Source organism: Opisthorchis viverrini, assembly GCF_000715545.1.
Source record: "Opisthorchis viverrini unplaced genomic scaffold opera_v5_135, whole genome shotgun sequence".
Taxonomy (NCBI): domain Eukaryota; kingdom Metazoa; phylum Platyhelminthes; class Trematoda; order Opisthorchiida; family Opisthorchiidae; genus Opisthorchis; species Opisthorchis viverrini.
In genome coordinates this window covers 329659-349695 of record NW_008751792.1, presented here as the reverse complement: position 1 = coordinate 349695, position 20037 = coordinate 329659, and the positions used below count along the sequence as shown (strand labels likewise).

General features: G+C 44.4%; 2 protein-coding genes across 2 annotated transcripts in view; one reads left to right on the top strand and one right to left on the bottom strand.

The window, feature by feature from the left end:
* Window positions 1–7312: 7312 nt before the first annotated feature.
* On the top strand, window positions 7313–17368 carry T265_14055 (hypothetical protein; the record flags this gene model as incomplete). The annotated part of the gene is made up of 5 exons (XM_009171826.1): window positions 7313–7426; window positions 9269–9418; window positions 11816–11950; window positions 12511–12927; window positions 17216–17368. Coding segments are annotated over 5 exons (969 nt in total), but the record flags the coding sequence as incomplete, so codon positions are not given.
* Window positions 17369–17452: 84 nt separating this feature from the next.
* The window catches only part of T265_06520 (hypothetical protein), a gene marked incomplete at both ends in the record, with an annotated part of 42504 nt that continues 39919 nt past the window's right edge, over window positions 17453–20037 (bottom strand). Inside the window, one exon of the mRNA XM_009171803.1 lies at window positions 17453–18548. Coding sequence (XP_009170067.1) covers window positions 17802–18548 — 747 coding nt within the window. The remainder of the gene's footprint in view (window positions 18549–20037) is intronic.

The following is a 20037-nucleotide window of genomic DNA, read 5'->3' as shown; positions in this document are numbered from 1 at the left end:
GATGATGATGATGATGATGATGATGATGATGATGATGATGATGATGATGATGATGATGATGATGATGATGATAAATATAGGCCTTAGATAATCGTAATCGGTGTAAAGCTGAGAACAGAGTGTCACACAGGATCATATTTAAATTGACTTGAATAAAAGCGTTCACCGGAAGGACTAATCGTTACTTCAGTCAAGGGTTTTCAAAGAACTGACAAACTTTCCTTTTCTTGAAGTGACAATTTGACGAAAAACAGTCTACCTATTTCCATATCCCACCAGAGATAAGGAAGCTAGAGCAAACACTACTATGCATAGGTGTAAATTTATTTTGTCGAATCGATCCAAACGTTGCACCCCAACAAGAAACCTCATTTCTAGGATTGACGTTTCAAGTGTAATCATCAATAGGGGTGGTGTGACGAACGAATCACATGTCGATTCGTCATCACTTACCCTTGGATTTAGGTGTTTCTGGGATCAAGGTGAAAAAATGTTCCAATTTCATTCTCCTTTGGACATAAGAATGCACAACATTTGGCAGCCGCGGCACCCATGTTCACCCTTGCGCTTCGAGTGCGAGTCGGCATCGAAAGTGCACTGGCGTTATGCAACAAGCTGTGTATTGCGGATGGTGCACGCACGACTATTTCAAGGTCAGACAGTCTGGTCGCCCACCTCTGCTTTTTCTGTGCGTCAACACTTTACAAATAAGTTGGCTATGTGGGCAATTCTAGAACGACATCAAGCGTGGTGAAGCTGTCTTTATCGACCGATGACCGATCACACCCTTAAAGCCTTTATAAACCATGGAAAAGCACTTTGAAATATTACTACTTTGGTTTAAATGTATTGGAATTTATGTACCGGGCTAGGAAGTTGCTGATTTCCATAGAACTGTGATATGGTCTCAACTCTCTCCTGAAGTCAATTGGTGGATTTAGGGTGGATGTCGATTAATCGTTTTCGTCACGTTGTGTCCAAGCCTCAAACGGTCAGCTAATTTTCGCAGAACAGAAACATATTTTAGACAAAGAGGCGAGGATGCTCCTGCGCCACAGACCAAAGTTCCTCGGCTAATCGACCGTGGGTTTTGGAGGCTTCAGAAACCACTCCATTCTGTGCGGTCGCCTGTCCTCTAAGTCTGACTGACTGTTTGAAACTGTGTTGGGTGACTTTGCCTATCGACACCTGAACAGATTATAACCCTATATGCTTCTCTCCACGCTTAGGTCGCTGCATACTAGAAAGGTAATTTCTTTGTGACATACTTTCAATCTCGCCTTGTAAAACGTGGCATCTCATCAGTTGTATTCCGACCACTCTGAATCAGGTTTTATGCTCGGCACCGCAGTTACAGTGTGTTGGCAAAACGCCAGCAGATATGTTCGTCGGGCTCTGTTCCCAGCTCCCCATTCTCCTTGGTGAGACCCATCCCTAACTTCAGACACGGGACTAACGACATCTCAAAGTCAAACAAACACACCGTGTCCTGATTCAACATTCTCACACTGCGATATCAACCAGTCGTCTTGCCTCAGCCTGGTGTTTAGTATCGCAATGCGAAGTGACCACAATTTCTCAACAACTCCACAAGTGTGGAGTGTGACTGTTGCGTGTGTACTCTCGTTCTGATTCGCATACTGTGCTCTAAAAGCTTACAAAGGTTGTCAACAAATGGACAGACAGTCTGGGCGTACCTTGACAAGTTCGTCATCATCGATTTGTGTAGTGTCCTACAGGCGACTCATGCCTAATGTTTGCACTCTTATTTAAAGGAACATTAGTGTTAGTTTCTTGCAGTAGCTGCTACGACATGAATGTCGAAAAATTCAGTCAAACAAAATGAAAGTCAAATACGCTCATTTGTACACGAATTTATAGTGGGCTACCATAATTAATTTGTCTTCCGTCAAAGCCAAATTCGTGCGCAAGTGAGATTAGTCATCTAAATCTCAAAAAAAAGGTTCAAGTAGGACGCACTGTTGAGGGAATTTCGGGGACTGCGCCTACCTAATGAGCCCGAAGAAAGGCAAAGTTGGTCGTTGGCTGTCCAACAGTTTTCAGCAACTTTTTCAGTAGTGTGCCGCGTCTAGACAACAAAGTCAGTCAGGCTGTTTAAAGTGCCTGTCGTATGCTACCAGCACGATGGATTTTTGCAACTTTATAATTGCCAGTTATATATTTGTTTCTGCTGACTAGGGGAATCCGTATGGAAATTATTTCAACCAATAAGATCCTGGTTTGTGAAAAAAGTTTGTGCATCACGTGATAAGCTCATCCTTGAGACTACTTTACCCATGCATTGCTAAACTCGTGACAGCAGGATAAAGCGCAATGTAAAAATGGTGAAAGAACTCAGGGCAACGATAAATTATGTGGGGAAAAGTCAGGTAAGCTTTCATACGACAGTGTGTAGAGTATCCAAGCAGCCACGGGCATCGACGTTTAATTTGTCACGTGACTGAAACGAAGCACGTTCTAAAAGTACTGTCTATGCATAAAGATGTCTTTTGAGGAATATTTTGACACATCGGTCGATTTTTATGAAGGCTTTCGTTTGGTGTTCCAGTTTTGCTGATTGTGGAATGCATTGAGGCAAACATAAATGAGAGATTCAGTTGAGTCTCGCGTGAAAACCAAATTGATTTCCGATTGAGTGTGTTTCTGGAAAACATTTTGGGTGTTAGATGAGTATACAGTTCCCCGATGTTCTTTCTACCATAGGCCTTTGGAAACACCCATCAAACTATCCAAGACTCTGTATTTGGGAGGAACTGAATAGCTATTCAGTGGAACGAAGTGGGTATAAATTCCATGTGGAAGCATATGGTCGTCCTCCCCGGAGACGAAAATCAATAAATTTAGCAAATGAACAATCTCTTGACACGGTAGTCTTTCGAATGACCAAAGTCCCGAGTGCGTTGTTACTTCTGGAGAAGAGATTTTAGCGAGTCACAGGATTCCTCCTAACAGGAAGAGCATATCCCAGAACGCATCACCAAATGCCCTATGATTTACAATATCCTTTGAATAAAATGAGCCTAAAAGTGTCCAAACAAAACCGCGAGGAACCCTCGTGGTGAAACGGTAACGTGTCATAATGCTTCCTACCAAATGTAACATGCGCTGATAGACGAAGGAACGTCACAAGGCGGCTGGCCTACGTATCGCTATGGCGGTCGAAGGTGTGTCCTTTCATTCGGAATTGAAGAGTAGCCCTGTCGTTTGTGTCATGTGGAAGGTTTTGTGGCCAGGATACCGCATAGTTGGATGTGCGAACTAAGTGGCATCTTTCCTGCAGTCAGCGCAAAGTGCACACACACACGCAGTACCTGCAACAGGAGCTTTCAAGAAAGGAGAGTGTTAGATACATACATTCATTTGCATATCGATTTGGTTTTAAACGGGAAGACTCATCTGGAACGCAGCCGAATCTCTCGTTTATGATTTTTTTCAAGCGTATTACGTCTATAAAGGAGGGTGTGTTTATACCATTAAACTCTTGCTGCTAGAAATGCCAGCTGGGTGTAAACTCTTAACCTTGCTTTCTTCCCTCATCCAGCACCTATGACGTGTTATCAGGCCACTGCTGGGCTGAAGTTGAAAATGGAGTGTGACCTCGTACTTCTAATCACTAAAAAATGCATTCCTTACTCACCAGACTGGATTTTATTCACATGACAGATGTCTAGACTTGGCAGGCTGCTTCACTAGATGAAAAGTACGTCTGAGACTCACCTTCTGAACCCCGCTAGTGGTTTATTCAGTCAACCACTTTTGTAGTTCACCTTGTGAAATCAACGTAAATCGAATCTTCTGCAGTGTTAATCGGGACAATTTTACTGACCTCAGAGGATTCTCAGTGACCGACTTTGAGGAACTTTCGTGGAAAGTTAGAGATATCGTCTGGTTGTTTGCTTGATGTTGTATAGTGGATGGCCGTCTATTGGTTACGCCGGAACTGAGCCTGCCACCAGAAGAGAGAGAACCCAGGACACGGCTGTGTTGTCAGGGTCGACATACAGAGCTTCTGCATAAATATACCGGATGACTAAATGGCCAATTATGGTCGTTTGCTTGTTCGTTTTGTCCACCATTGGCATCGTTCCTGCCGTGAACCATCTCATCACAACCACTGGTCGTATGTTGCTAAGCGGTGCTTGGTCAGCTCCACCAACGGACCTGCCCTCGGAAACGTGTTGCACCGAAGGTGACCTTGGGGAGGCGTCGTTCTCCACACGTGCTTTCTTCATGTCTAGACGCGTCGGGACACTTGACTTAGGAAAAGTTATTTGAAAACAAAACCTCATTAAGGTGTATTGAGTCTCCTCCCGTCCCGGTACTGGTGTAACGGCGATACTACTGATTGAGGGCATGCGAGCAGTATGTCTTTTCGTAAAACCGCTTTGCGTCTCTTGGAAAGTGAGATCTATTACGGAACTTGTGCAGTCACATTTGCTTGGATTTGAGTAACAGTCAGTGAATATCCAGGAAAGTTCAGGAAAACGCGCTCTAGGAGAAGATGGATATTCAGTTTTGTAAACAGGGTGCACATGAGAGTTTTCCTTCCCTGTTCAATAGTCTGCAACTGTTCAGTTGGCATTTTCTAATAAACAACTCCGAAACGAAGGCCTTCTTCCTCTCTCTGAGCACTACCCAAGGATATTACTTATTATGGGGACTACTGAATGTTAGTTTGCCCGTAAAGTATGGACGTACGAAAATTACAATTACCGGAGTACTGCCCAAAATCAGTGAGTTGTGTATTGCTAGGGGAGTGAATTTAGACTATGGTATCGGTTTGTTGGTAGGTGACTTCGTTTGCTGTTTTTTTGTCGATCGACTCACTTGGAAACGTTTTGAAGCTACACGTTTCGATCTGGAACGGCATTCAACGCAATCAAGACACTTATTCTTGGTGGTAATATATTTCCCAGCAAATAGTTACTTCGATGCCGAAAAGTTTTCTCTCTACCTGCATGCCATATTTTGCCGCAAGAGTGAAGTGTTGACACTGCAGTTCTTGAGAGTAATACGCTCAAGACGACCAACTGCCTCCTGTGAAAGCGCATCTCGGTGGTTTGTTTGGAACCGATATTCGCCGCACATGCAATGGAAAGTGACGATTCCAACTGCGCGTCCATCCTCGGTGGCTTCTAACCCACACGAACGAAATCGGTTTTCACCAAACATTAATGAGCCCTGAGTAATACCAGAGATTCCAGGTCAGCAAACATTTAATGATGTGTGAGGATACAAGCCAACATCTTGAGACCTTTAGAAAACGTATCAACGAAGGACTATTTCAGATAGCTGCGCACTTAAAAATCAATAAACTTGCGTAAAAGCGAAAAAAAGTGAACGGCGTCAGGAGGTATTTGCTCGGGTGACATGTATTTCTCGTGGATGTAATTCGTCACAGAACTACCTACGCTGGACAGGGGTCTTTATATTTTGCGATCAGATTCAGCGAGACCGCTGGGTGAGCAAGGAAATCCTCCGTCGAAAGACATGACTGCAAACTAAGCCCCTCTGAAGTGAATTCACATATTGCCAGAGACGAACGGAAAAAACAGCACAGTTGGATCCGTGAGAAACCACAGCAGGATGGAGAAGCCTCTCTATCTGCGTAAGTACGGAAGAGGCACGAAAGCAAAAACCGTATTTGCACACAGTTTTTCAAAAATTCAACATCTTTATACGTCTTCCTGAGCTTTCCTGGAAGTTGATTTTAGCATAAAACGATAATAGGCCAACACTGTGAAATGATTCCATAATTTCCGAGCAAACCTTCAATAACATGCGGTAAAGGCCGTTGAACGGTTTGGCCAGATATTATTCGCATGTTTCATCAGCTGTATAGGCGTCCGCATCGAAGAGCAAGACATTCGCTGAATAACTTCATGGGAACCAAACCACTCAGAAGATATAAATGAAATTTGAGAAGCGGAGACCGGTCGTCATACGAAGAGAATTCCCGATCAAGCAGTACGACATCTCATCTTCAGGATACTAATCGGGAGAAAGTTAAAAGCGGCAGAAACCTACAAGAGTATCCTAGTACAGCCTCTTTTATAATGTCAACAAGGATTTAGCACAGCTGGGCTCATCGGCCTTGCGCCTTTGTTATTAATATTGCATGAGTGGTATATCCACCCCCCAAAAGCTATCTCCGAATAAAAGCCGCTCATTCCTAAGGATATTCTTCCCTTCTTTTATGCTTCACCTCCATTTAAGCAGTACTTTCTAACTCCTCGTTTCAGAAAGCCCGGAGATCGAGTTTCCGTCCAATGCAACCTTGTATCGTGCAGCGCTTTACGACATTTCTCTCCATATACCGACTTCGATTGCACAAGGAAATCTTGATTAGAAGTAGAAAATCTTGTTATCGGAATTGATCTCCCATGTAGGATGCTCTCTTCATGGAGCGGAAGCGGTATACCTCCGAAAGCCTGATATGTGTTTTTCTCTTTATTCGTTAATTAATTGCAGTTTCTAGTGACGAATCACAGTCCAGTAATGTATTAAGCCTGAATTTGCACACATACCGAGACAGCTATATTCATATTCTACTCCTCATTTAGTAGAAAGGACGGACAACGGTAATAAGGAACCTGACACGCAACCTAAAATAGTTTTTCAAATGCTTTTATTCAACCGCGAGCAAGTGAAAATATTTCCAAAAACTATCAGCAAATCGAATCCTCTTAACAAGAGCCCCTGGTGCCTGTTGAGAGGACGTTAGTATACCGAATTCCGTTGCGCTTAGTGACAGAACCTATCCAGCCACATCGCAATAACAGTAGTATACAGCAGGTTAAATAATAATGCTAACAGCTTTTTGTCCCAAAGGCTGAGCAATTCATCACACAGGTGCAGATCAGATGTACCCACTTCCCCACCTTAATTTATTCTTCATCACGGAAAGTGATAGAGGTAGTGAAACCTAGCTAATCTCAGGTGTTCTACTTGTGGTGGGTGAGCTCTTTAAACTATACCTCTTTAATCCTCTTATAGTGTCTCCAAAGTGAACAGACTTTCCAAACGGCATATTTGAAAGCTACTGTTGCCTATTGTGAATCAAGGCATGCAATGTGGCTGAGCTGATGTAATTGTCTAGTGGAACGGCATGTTTGGAAAGTGGAAGGTAGGTGCGATTTCTCATGAGAGGGAGTACACTGGCAAGTACTACAACTCCGACCAGATACTGATGCAATTAAAACACCTGAGACCATTTAACTGCCCAATGCTGACATTGAGAACAAGAAACGTTTCCCGACCTAAGTTTTGCATTTTAATTGCCCATTTTAGCGAAGCCAAGCGTGTGCGTGTGCATGAACTAATAAAGGTCGGGAACAGGGACAAATGCGAACACTCGAAGCTCTTCGCCTGCTTGAACTCAAGCAGGACAGTTAACTCAAAACAGGTGTGTCCTCCATGTGACACACAAGGTAGGGGAAATGGAGAGCTCAAAACTGAGATGTTCAGGCCTAGATTTATCCATTGTGATCTGAACAGGGTTTTTGATAGCTTGATACATACGTAGGTGGATGCCTCATACTTTACAAAGAAGTTTGTAGGCGTTTAATCGCCACTACGAAGCCATATAGTGCTCTCTACTTCAAATTCAAACAGCTAGCATACACCCATGTCTGATCATAAGCTGTCGAGATTGTGCACACAGCCTGTTATATCTACCTCTTGTGCATGGTCAAGGGCTGTAGTACGATCGAGTGGTTGGCTAGCATCTAACGGAAAAAGCAGGCAAGCCTGATCGTCATTAGAAATCCCCAAGGTGCTATACTGGCTGCCATAAGGTTTGCGCAAAACCATTGCACGTCACAGAAGCTGTGAAATAGAATCCCGCATGCAGTGACGCATTCACTCATCACATCTATATCCTGTGCGCGTTTCGCCGCGGGGTAAAAACTTGCTGCTTTCCAATCATTACCCCGTCAGCTGCCGCGTCATGTTTCAGTTAGTACGAATTCACGTTTGTGTCCAGTCAGTTTGTGTCCAGACGGAACATAGGGTTGATGGAGGCCTGGGGGGTGCGCTTACTCGATCAATCCCGACAAAGATGAAACCGGTCGTGGGTGATCAAAAATTTTTCAGCAATCCGTCAAGCTAAAGCCAATTGTGGGATGGCATATGCATTAACGCTACTTTTCAACAAAATTGTTCAAATTTATCCGCCCTTGGAAGGCTCCCTTTTTCTGAAGAGTGTGATGATTTGAAGTTGCTCTAATTCACGCTTTTTACAGAGTCATACTCTTCACTCATTACCCCTGTTTCCGAAGCAGGTTTCTGGATGATTTTTTCTGTCAACTGCGGATATTGTTCTGCCTCATTACTTGTTACAAGACAGTAGGAGCATAGTTCTTGCCAAGGGGTGCTCCTGAATGAATGAATAGCATAACCTCAATTCAATTCCGTACAAATTTCGAACCCAGGAGTTCATCCAACAGTGACTTGGTTGATAGACCTACGTAGGACAGTCTAAGGTAGCTGCACGAAAGTTTGGAGTGATTCCGCGAAAAACCCCTTGTATCGGCTGCGTACGTTCTCCCTTTCACTATGATCTCGTTTTGGGTTTAGTCGTCATCACGGGTGTTCAACTGGGTGCAAAGATTGCATGCCATCGAGAGAAACCTCTTCGGTTATGTTATCCAAGCCATCAACCAATTAGATAGAAAGAAGATGGACCAACCAGAACAGGGGATAATGGAAAGCAAGGATAGTATGTAGCGGAGTAAGCGAACGCAAGAGATGCAGACTACAATGCAACACAAATCACGAGCTGACCAGTCGGACTTCAAGATGGTCATCAATGTCCAATCAGGTTTTCTTCCAAATTCATACACGGAAAGATGAATTTCGTACCCAACTGGGCACTGATGATGCCTCACGGAATGGCGGCAAGATGTCTGTAAGTCAACTGTCAAGCTGGACACACAGACTCAAGCCAATAAACAGGAGCAAACATGATACCGTGGTTGGGTTCGAATCACAGACCTTCCGATCGGAAGGTTCGCGCCTTTACAGCTGATCTATTTCGAGTCCGTTTTGAACTGGAAGCGGGAAGATTTAGAACATGCATCTGTTCTCTCTATCCACTGAGGGGTAAACAGAGGTCGTGTTGTGACTTGGTGGACAGTCGTGCAACTGTGTATCGGTCTCTTGGCCTCCTGCTCCCCCCACTACGGTAGTGGGCGTGAGTGGGGCGAGACGGTCCAAGTGATTAGAGCGCGAATTTACTGACCGAAAGGTCCGTGGTTCGAGCCCGGCCTCTGCCACTCGACTTCCCCTGTCTAGGCCTGGGCGACCTGGCAGTATCCCAGCCCTCGTGCTTCCTCCGGGTGGCATGGCAGCTAGGCACCGAAAGGGTGCTACAGCTGAACGATTTTTTTCCACTACGGTATATCAAAAGGCACGGTAACTTTACACAGCCCCTTATGGAGACAAATGAAAATTAGTACAACAGTATTTATAGGGTAGTCACAGAGTGTTCCACAAGGTCTTGCCAGAATCTCCGTGAGGGAGCGAGAAGCGTCGAGTCACAGGTGCTTGAATCGGATTGGCTGGCATTCTGACCAATCAGAGCATGCCTTCGTTTGGCCCGTGTCCTGCACGTGACACATCCGTCCAAATGATGTGGTGTTCAGTTATTAGGGACGACTGGCCTCCGTACAGGTCGTCAAGCCTTCGAATGAATGTTTAGAAAGACCGCAAGCTAGCATGAGATCCCTGCATGTTTGTGATCGGATATCTTTTTCTTGGGTCAGTATCAGTAGTGAATGTATTGATTTAGCATCAAACCAACCACAGTACACCGGGTGTTTTCAAACTAGGATTTGCCTTTAACGCAAAAAACCATGGGATTTCTTTCAATCTGGAATCGTTCAGCCAGTTTATAACCAGTGACCTGACGCAGTCGAACGCACCCATTTTCGTAGTGCATGCGGGGAGGTTTTTATTGATTAACAAGGCATCCGTTTGAACCCACTGATCGTTATCAATGAAGCGGTGCTAAAACTATCCATATCAAGTATGGGGTAGGCAAGGCCATTCTAGTGAACTTTTTATGAAAACGCCTATTTTCCCCATGACATGTCGGTAACCGTTGAAATGCATTTAAGTAGCACCAACTGCAAATCTGATCGGCATAAGCACTATGACAAAAGGGCTGCAGCAACTCACCTCGACATCTTGAAGGCATCCTATGTCATCTGGTGTAAATAAGGTTTGTCTTAAAAATCATAGAGTTCCTTCGCGAGATTCCTGGCCCTGTGCAGCCTGTCAAATAAGTTAAGATTATAAGAGAGCGATAATTTGCCTATCTTCTTCCGAAATAATGCACAATAGATCAACTCAACTTATTGCCATGTGGATTTACTGTAGGCGGTTGGGTACCAGGAAGTCAATCGGTTTTACTGATAGCACTCTTTTCACTACGGGAGCACTTCAGCATCAGTACGTCATACTGAACAAGCACAGAATGTAAGCGCGGCAAACGATCTGTCACCGCATGGCGTTACCTTTCAGATATCTTAGGGGATATTTCCAGAGATGAAACAGAAGTTGTGTAGTTCGATTTACCTTCACGGAACAGATGATCTTGCAAGTGAAATCATACTGACTTCTACACCGTGATAACTGTCCATACATATCAGACACCAGTAAGCCTGATGGTGGTGGTAACCTATCAAAAGTACTGTCCGAATCGCACCTTCAAGGCTTAACTCGTTTCTCCACAAAATGGCCGGCATCGACTTGCAGTTATTTTCAGTTACCCCCAACGTCTGACGGTTGATGTTGTAACAAGATCATTGGTTGGGTGTTTTATGGCGTAGTGAGCCTGTGATAAAAAGCAACTGGAAGCGAACTCAAGCGTTAGCAACAGTGTGGTTCGAACCCAGGTCGAGCGAAAGCCTCAGGCCCCCACCGCCATCTGTAGATAGTTGCCAGGTGATCTGTTCTTGTCAATGGCTGGTGGTCTCCTCGTGATACAAGACAACAAAGATCCAGGCGGTAGGCAGCACAATATAGGCATCGTACACTGCACATCCCGTCCTGTCAATTTTACTCTGAAAAATGCTAACCACGTTTTGTCTCCTAATCCGCAGCTAAAACTGACAATTGCGAGCACGCTGCTTGGAGCAGAAGATCCAATAGATCATCTTCAAAGGTGGGTTTGACGAAATGTAGGTTTCTTCCCAAACCTTGCCCGATTGTTTGGATTTTGTAGCTTGGGATCATTGAAAATAGACAGCAAACTGGCGTCGCTTAAACGTCTAGAATGAGTCGCTTCAATTGAAGCTGATTTACTTCAGGAAAGTGTTTGAAACGGATACGTTCTAGGCCAGGTGCAAGTGATAAGAAACGAAGAATATTTCCGTCATGTAGACAGAAGTCACATACACTCAATTTTTTAACCTTGTATGTTGTTCAGTGTCATTTGAGTTCACGTCTCGTGACCAGTCGGGCCACCTGTGTATGACACGGTGAAACGCATGCTCCAGAACACTGACATGATGTACCACGCTGTTTACTCGTATGGGGACACATGTCACCTCAGCCATTATCTGGTTTACCGCGGTAGCCAGAATGCTCATCTGAGTTTCAACAGTATGAGACCTTAATGTTAGCACTGGATCAGATGTTCCGTAGGCAATGCTGACACACGAACGTTAAATTGCCGGCCACTTGCTAGGTTAATTTAAGGAAAACCCGCAGAACTACCACTGGTTACATAAACATCTGTCTTGTCTCCATCCAGTTGTGAACGCAGTTTGGGTCTCTTTTCAATGTGAAGGAAGTAAATTATTCTTGCAAAGCACTACTCGTAAGGTTGCTGAAAACTCCTCGACAGCTCACGACCGGTTTTGCCTTTCTTGGGGCTCATCAGATAGGCGCAGTCCCCGAGTTTCCGTCAACCTTATGTTGTAAAGTGAAGTAAAGTAAGTTGTAAAGTAAATTATTCCTATCCATCCATTCCACTTGTCAAAGTGCGAATTAAGGTTCTGAAGATATGCCACTTAAGTTTGTGTCCTTTGATCTGATGGGCGTACTCTTTTGACCGCACAGGCAGTCCATTCGAAAAGAAATAAGGTCAAGAAAACTGCTGACAGTACAATACCAGGTTCGCCTCATCCTCGAGTTGTCATCAAGTTATCTGGTGTGAGATGAATTGGTTACATTCATGTGCAACCATGTGACAGAAGTGAATGGTTAGGTAACGGAATAACGACATATGACTTGAGCTTATGATAAGTTCGGGACCCGAAATCTGAACTGCAGCAATACGAATCGGCCCCGTTTGTGGTACTTTTATACCTCGTGCGAAAATTCCTTTCGTCTGATGTCTACTACTCTGTCTCTCCACAGAAAACTTTATTTCTTCTTTCAAAGATAAACCTCTTCATCTGGAGGTAAATTTTGAAACTCTACTACAGTGTGACATTGTTTTCGGGTCCAATATTTCTAATGAGGTTTCCTTGCCCATATAAGGACAGTGATTGGACGACTGCTACAGCCCGTCAGACCTTCAGAGTGGATGAGCATCATGTGACCAGCCACTCCAATTCAAAATCAATAACTCAGTTCGATCGAGTGATAGATAGATACAGCACTCTTGGTAAGACTATAACTACTTGTGGTAGCATGGAAGACACCATGGTTTGTGAGACAATTCATCCTTCGGATCCGGGTTTTGTGCCTGATATAGAGCGCCACACCAGATTCATTGAGACCCAAGCAGGAGCGCTTGTCTGTCACGACTACGAGCGTCAACAGTACTTCCGAAACTATCAATCAGAGGTAGATTTGGACATTATTCGACGATTTGTCGGGCGGAATTTTTGCTCCGAATATCCCAACGTGACGGTGCGATATTTCGCTCAAAACTGGCCCGAATTGTGCATCATAGTAAGTTGAATGCGGGATTCGGAAATTGTGCGTAGAGTGATATGTGAAACGTAACGAGGTGAATGGGTAAGTTGTACCAAGTATCAGAAAGGACAATGCACAGTGCGTTTTGACCCAGATTGTAATTCGACAGGAGAGGGTTAGGATGGATGAGGTGTCTCTAGAGATGAATGAAAGGTGTATTATGATAGTTCGTACAATAAAAAGCACGAAGTCTACCTCCTCCCACCCCCGGTAGTAGACCTGCAATTCAAGTGTTTAGGGTTAAAGATTAAAGTTAGTTAGCAAAATTATCCCTTTAGGCACAAAGTCGATACATCAAGTAAGATTCAACGGGGCATAAAAGGAAGCTTTTACACATCTTTTAAATTAAAAGTGCTGATTACTTAGGTTCAGTTGTCGATGATGATGATGAAAAATTGACTTTGGCTCCCCATTCAAAAAGATTACCACAAACGGTTGCAATTAAATGGAGGATGAAACTAGAAATTACGGCTGTCCTGTAGAAAAAAGCGAAAGTGGGTAGCCTGGATGAATATTCGTCTACCCACGAAATGAACAAAGTAGACTTACCACAGTTACAAGTTCAACCGTTGTTGAGTGGACTAGATAGGCGGGTTCAAGTGGTGATTTGATTGTGCCACCATTGCTCTACTGGGGCGTATAGAAAGTGACTTCACTGGCTGACTCCTGTAATGTGAGTGCTCTGTGTTCTGTCCCCCTGTTGGGATATGGCTGCTGGCCATGCCTGATCCCGTACCTTTGCTTCGCTTGATAAAATGTGCCTCTCTCGTGATGCACCTGTATTGCTTAGGTATCATGGAACGGTTTACTGGATGCGTCCAGGCCGAGCAGGAATTGCTTTCTAGGCTCTAATTCGCCCACAGTCTTAATCGGGATACACTGATGGTTACGAGTGTTTAGTGAAACTGCACGAGGTTCTCGCAACCAGGTTTTTCTTAAAGGAAACTACTCACAAGGTTGCTGAAAACTCTTCGACAGCCCACGACCGGTTTCGCCCTTCGGGGGGCTAATCAGGTAGGCGCAGTCCCCGAGTTTCCGTCAACCTTACGTTTTACTTGAACCCGAATTGGATTGTTTTCGAGAACTACACTCATTTGCAAATCTATTTGGTTTTCATGAGTGACTCAACTGAACCTCTCGTTTATGCTATTCTACCGCTGCACATGAGGTGGCCTGTATGCGGCACATTCAGTTGTAGGATATCATAAAAGAGTTTTAGTTGAGTCTCTCCTGAAGGGCAAATTAATTTGCAAATAAGTGTATATCTCGAAACCATGTTTTTTCATGTAACAATTTCAATGTCGGCCGGTTTCCCTGTGGCTAAAGGTGATGCGGGAATTTCTCGCGATCCGAACAGACACAAACAGAGACGCCATCTTACATGGGCGTGATCAGGAGCAACATGGAGGTTCTGTAACAAATGATGATTTGGAACTAATTCACGTTAGTGATAGCTGAGGGGTATGAGATCGAGTTTTGTAGCAGGGTGTCTCGTTATACGAATAAGCGATTTCAACTATCCCAGAATTTTTTGGGACAGGTTGTGAGCTGTAGCAGATCTTCATGGTCCTTACTGCTGCAAAATATCGTCAAGAATGGGGGGGGGAAGCGATGTAATTTGAAGTGCAAGAAAAAAAAGGCCTCAACGGCAACATCATTTACGTGCACCGCTGCATGTAGGAAGGTGAACCGGCTGACTGTATCAAGCAGTGGTTCACAAAACTATCGTTGGATGAGTTGTGAGTAGTTGCGAGTAGTCTGAAAAGCAGTTAGGGCTCGCAGACCTGGACGTTAATCAACCAAAGGCGTTGGTTAAAAAGCCTGATTGGAAGGAAGCGTCGGTTGATATAAGGCAACCTCAGTTGTAGATTAATAAGGAACATGTCCTCACAGCTGTCCTGAACACAAATCTGGGAGATCAGAACACTGATGTGTCGACCCCTTATCCATTGACCAATGCGGTCGCAGAGTCTGTTGAGTGAGTGAGTCTATGGGTGATTGAGGTACACTAATCGTCGGACAACCACAACGGTTGGGTACTGGCAACGTTCTACTATGGAATAAATGACCGGGCAGATGCTTCAAAAACTGTGAAATCAAACAGATATGTTGATAACTACCGGTTCACTGCTGGCCAACGATGCCATCTTAGGGGAAGTTGGCATGGCATGTAAAGTTGAACACTGGTATTGGATAAATATCAGTTCAAAGACTGTCTCAGCTACCGCACCCAATGGGAATCCCTCTCAAGAGAGTCTTCCTTTGTCAAGAGTACATGACAGTAATCTCCATCAGATATGGTTTAACGCGCGACCCTACCACACCACGTTCATCCAACAGCAAATCCAAACGTCTAATGGAACAATGGTTTGCATTGGAAAGCATTCCAGTTCATAAATATCAGGCTTAGAAAAGGAATGAGATATCCAGTGTGGAAAGTGAAACAGTTTCGATGAATGGCGTATTTTGACCACATGGATGTCTCTACCCTTTATGCGGTTTTGGAAACACTCCAGAAGGGCTTCATTCTTACAGGTACACCAGTCTACAACCTTTTGAGAGCTATTCACTAAAGTTAAGATATTTCAGCAGTGAATCGTGGCACTCAGTCAACAGCCCACAAGTTTTGGACAAATAGAAAGACTTGACGACAGAAGAGGATGAAATCATGTTCTATTGGATGTGAGCTCACTGTTTACATCTGTTGGCCTCTATTCCATCAAGACACCAGCTGCTGAACTGCTGCAGTCATAGGACTCCCAAACGACTCTCGAGATGAGTAAACTACAACAAATGAAAGGGAAAAAATCAGCCAATCAAACAACAGAGATAAAGACCGCGGACCAACGCAAGCCACAACCGGACCAATTAAGATGGGGATGTACAGTCGGACTTTGGGTAAGATTAGCTGTGAACAGTCAATCACGTTAGAGATTGAAGATTTTCTCTGTAAACTATATGAGTGCAAGTGTGAAGAAAGGGACTATTGAAAGATATCTCCTCAAATGTAACGTAACATAACGTTTGCAGTGAACAGCCAAGCTCGAAGAATAGATAAAGAACCACGTGGTCAACTACCAATAAATGCACAGAAGCTACTAATAGGATGTGAATATACAAGTTGTTTAGATCAGGGCAACTCAAGAATGTTGAACTGGAAAGAACTCATCGTCACTGGATGCAAACACTAGCCAAGTGAAAAATCTTTGTATTGACTAGAAACAGAGCCGATACATCCGGTGGGACAAAGTGTGTCATACCTTTGTAGCTTCTTAGTATGATGTATTTATGTGACGCGGAGGGTGGAAAATGGTCTGTCTAGCGATCTCCTAGCGGCTCAAACAACTTTTGAGGTTATCATATCCGCGAGAGATATACGTTTACATGCAATGAATGGTGGTAGGAACGTGATGTTGAACGTAATGTAGGTCCTCAGTGTATGTACAGCCGTCCGTTCCAAGAATCAAATGAATATCTCATACATACCCCTGTCTTTTATCGCACAAAGTAGACTTTGACCGAACCGTGGGGTATGTATCCACAAAACTTCCGCATTAAGGCACACCACCTACTAAGAGGGAACATCATAAACAAAAGATTCAACCAGGTTGCAAGTGAGTCTCGCCGTGAAAACCAAATATGTATGGAGACGGGTGTATCTGTCGAACCTGGTTCCTCTTCATCTGTGTTTTACTGCAGCAACGGGAAGTTAACTTCACAAGGTCTGTTGGGGAAGAGCATTTCACTGAAAGCAACAGTTCAGAAGATAAGTAGAAAACGAATAAAACATACAATTTGGAATCAGAATGCCATGGAACAGAGCTTTCATAAATATACGTGCACGACTGTAGTGATAAGTCCCAGTTAGGCCATTCCTCTTCGCGGGGTGGCATAGTTCCTTAAAGAAGGACAAATGATAGCCCAAGTGGTAAGAGCGCGAGTTTACTGACCGGAAGGTCCGTGGTTTGAACCCAACCTCTGCCTCTCCAATTCCCCTGTCTAGGCTTGGGCAACCTTGCAGTATCCCAGCCCTCGTTCTTCCTTTGGGTTGCATGGCAGTTAGGCACCCAATGGGTGCTACCGGTGAACGACAAAATAGTTCCCCATCGGAAGACAGCTGTCTGAAAGGTTCTTTTGGGGCGACAGAACTAACGGTAGCATGGTATACAGTGCCACAAGGTGGAACGTCATTGCAATAATCACTGACATCTGATAGACGAAAACGCACACCTCAAACTAATTCATTTCTCCTCTTACCCCAAAGGCATTCACGGATACTCATATTCCAATTGGTTTGATAATCGGACAACAAACAGAACCACATATAGGAAGGATAGCATTCTTTGCTGTAGAAAAAAGAGTGGAAGCCCACTTGGTCTGTAAGTCAGTGGCGGTTGTAACTGGGTCCATACTTAGATAAACGATTGTTGGAATTAGAAGTGGATAGAATGCGGGCAATTGGAATCCGAAAGGTGAGTGTTACTCAACTACTGACACGATTCCAGGTTCTACTCAAACCGTTGAGTGAGCAGACCAAAAATAAACTTCTGCGTTACATTGGAAATCAACCTCTGCGATATATGAACCCGGATAAAGAATTCCAATTCTATATTTGAGTACACAACTGGTGCTGGCAGTTGGGTTGATTATTTACTCTACCTCAGCCACTGTTGTTTTGTTAAACAGAGAAATTTCCGTTTTAAATAGGACTTATCATGTTCTTCTGGGATGAACAGTATATATACAAATGGGTCGCGGGTAAGTTGCGACGTAAGCGAATGATGAGGAAGTCAAAACTGTACAAGGAGGTAAACACAAGTCACCAAATGGTAACGAGATAAAAAAAACTATCATCGTTTGGTATGTAGAAAAGGACACGCGGAACCATTGCGACAACTACCCTGTTGGAAAAATTTACAAAGTTGGCTACCTCGTCCCCCACCCCTGGAATAGGGTGCGGGACGGTGGGGAGGCTGGGATCCACCATGCATCGGTCCAGGAGCACGGGAATAGTGGGGCGGGGGACCACCGGAGAGGAAGGGTGGGGGTCGATTCTGCACTGGGGGTGGCACAGGACGGAACCCGCCGGGTGGCGGACCAGGGCGGGGATGAGCTGGCAAAAAGTCTGGTCGTGGAAATAGAGACATCAACTGAGGAGGTCGATGGCCGGGATAACCTGGCCGCATGCCGTATGAAGAATGCGGTCGTGGAGGTGAGAGCTGCGGTGGCGGAAACGAAACGGGGTACTTTTCCGCATATGGTAGCTGGAAAATGCCTCGAGCAACAAGCTGGTCCCGAAGGGGTTCCAGCAAGTCGCGAATACGATCTGCACTCAATTCGCGGACGTTCAGATCCGGGTAGTTTTCCTCTAGCACATCCCATAGTTCACGCTGCAAACTCTGATCGGAAGCAGTCCCGGATTCAGTAACATGGTTTGGCTCGTTCCAGGGTACCGTCGAATCTATCGGTTTGGGTGTAAACACAGGTTGTGAGTTTTCTGGGGTCACACTAGATGAGGCCGTAATCACAGACGGTGTAGCCGACAAATTGGCAGCAAGAGATTTGACTAAATCAGCTACTTCTGGATTTAGAGACATCTGTGCGAAGGACAAAAGAAAGACGGGTAAAGAATAATGAGTGAAAATAATCAGAGCACTACGAAACATTGTAAGATAAATAGATTCTTTTCGACGCAGGGTGGGGCGTGAGAAATCCTTGAAGAATGGGACGTGGATGATCACCAGCTACAAACTATGTATGCAAAACATGGAGGAAAATATAAGGACGCAATTGCACTTTGGGGGCAGTTGGTCAACCGCAGTGACTTGAGAAACAAGGACAGTGTATGTAGAAAACGGATAAACATTTCTCAACGTGAGTTGTTGTCTGGTAGTAGAAGCCACGGTGTTCAATCTCCGAGTGCTGCTTCGGTTAACTAGTATGAATTTAGGGGGAAACAACGGCTTCTAGATGAATGCAAACGAACGACCATCATACCTTCATTCAGGAAGATATCCAAAAGGACTATTCCAACCAGCCTCGCACCTGCCATAACACGGCGGCTATTTTCCATGATGTTGCGACGGCATGTGAGATTCGAATTCGAAAGCAGCAACCAGAATTTCGACCACTCACATAATGCTAAATACTTGAGTATCGTTAGGTATACCTCCGACCAACAATTACGGAACAGAACTTCTAAATGTACTTGGATAAAGAGCAATACTCTCAACGCTTGGTAGTATATTTCTTGTCCCTTATTCTAACACCTCTGATCGTCTTACAGGTTAGAAGGAACTGTTTTAAGATTGTCTTTAAGAAACGGAAAGTTGAGGTGCGTTGGAGAATGCACCTCGACGATAGAGATTAGTGGAATTGGATTATGCGGACAACCATGCGGTTCGCACGATCCATTCTAAATTGGTTGTCGGAAACATTCCCTTCGAGATAAAAAGTCTCGGTCATTGGTTTTTAATCCCCGTGAACTGGTTTAAAACTGTAGAAGGAAGAGCTTGAGGCTATTGATGTTGGTAACTGCCACTGTATTGCGACAGGTGGAGTTCAATGTATGCGTTAGGAAAACCCAAGCGACATTTGGCAACCTGCTTCGTTTACCTTATCGAATATCACTGAAGTGGAGAGGCTGTACATATCAGGCAACTTAGGGGAAGGCCTACTATGTGGAACTGTTATCATTTGACATGACCTCAATCGTCGCCAGATATTTGATCACCGATGCCTTCGTTGCATAGTGGAAATTAGCTAGTTGCAACGTGGTAGTACCTGAGCTCTCCAAAAGCTTCCCTACAAAAAGTGGTGTCCAACAACAATGCCTACTCTCCATTCTCGTTCAACTTCATCATTGGTGAAATAATGAGGCGAACGCTTGACGGTCTTCAAAACCCCGGTGTTCAAATTGCTGCTGGTGAGGGCCTTGTCGTTCTGGAGTACGCAGATGACGTTGCCCTCATTTTTGAAGACCAAAGTGAAGCGCAAGCCCTGTTGGATAGACTTACCACCATCATACCATGTTTTGGTATTTTTTTTAGGCGTTCAGCTGTAGCACCCTTCCGGTGCTTAGCTGCC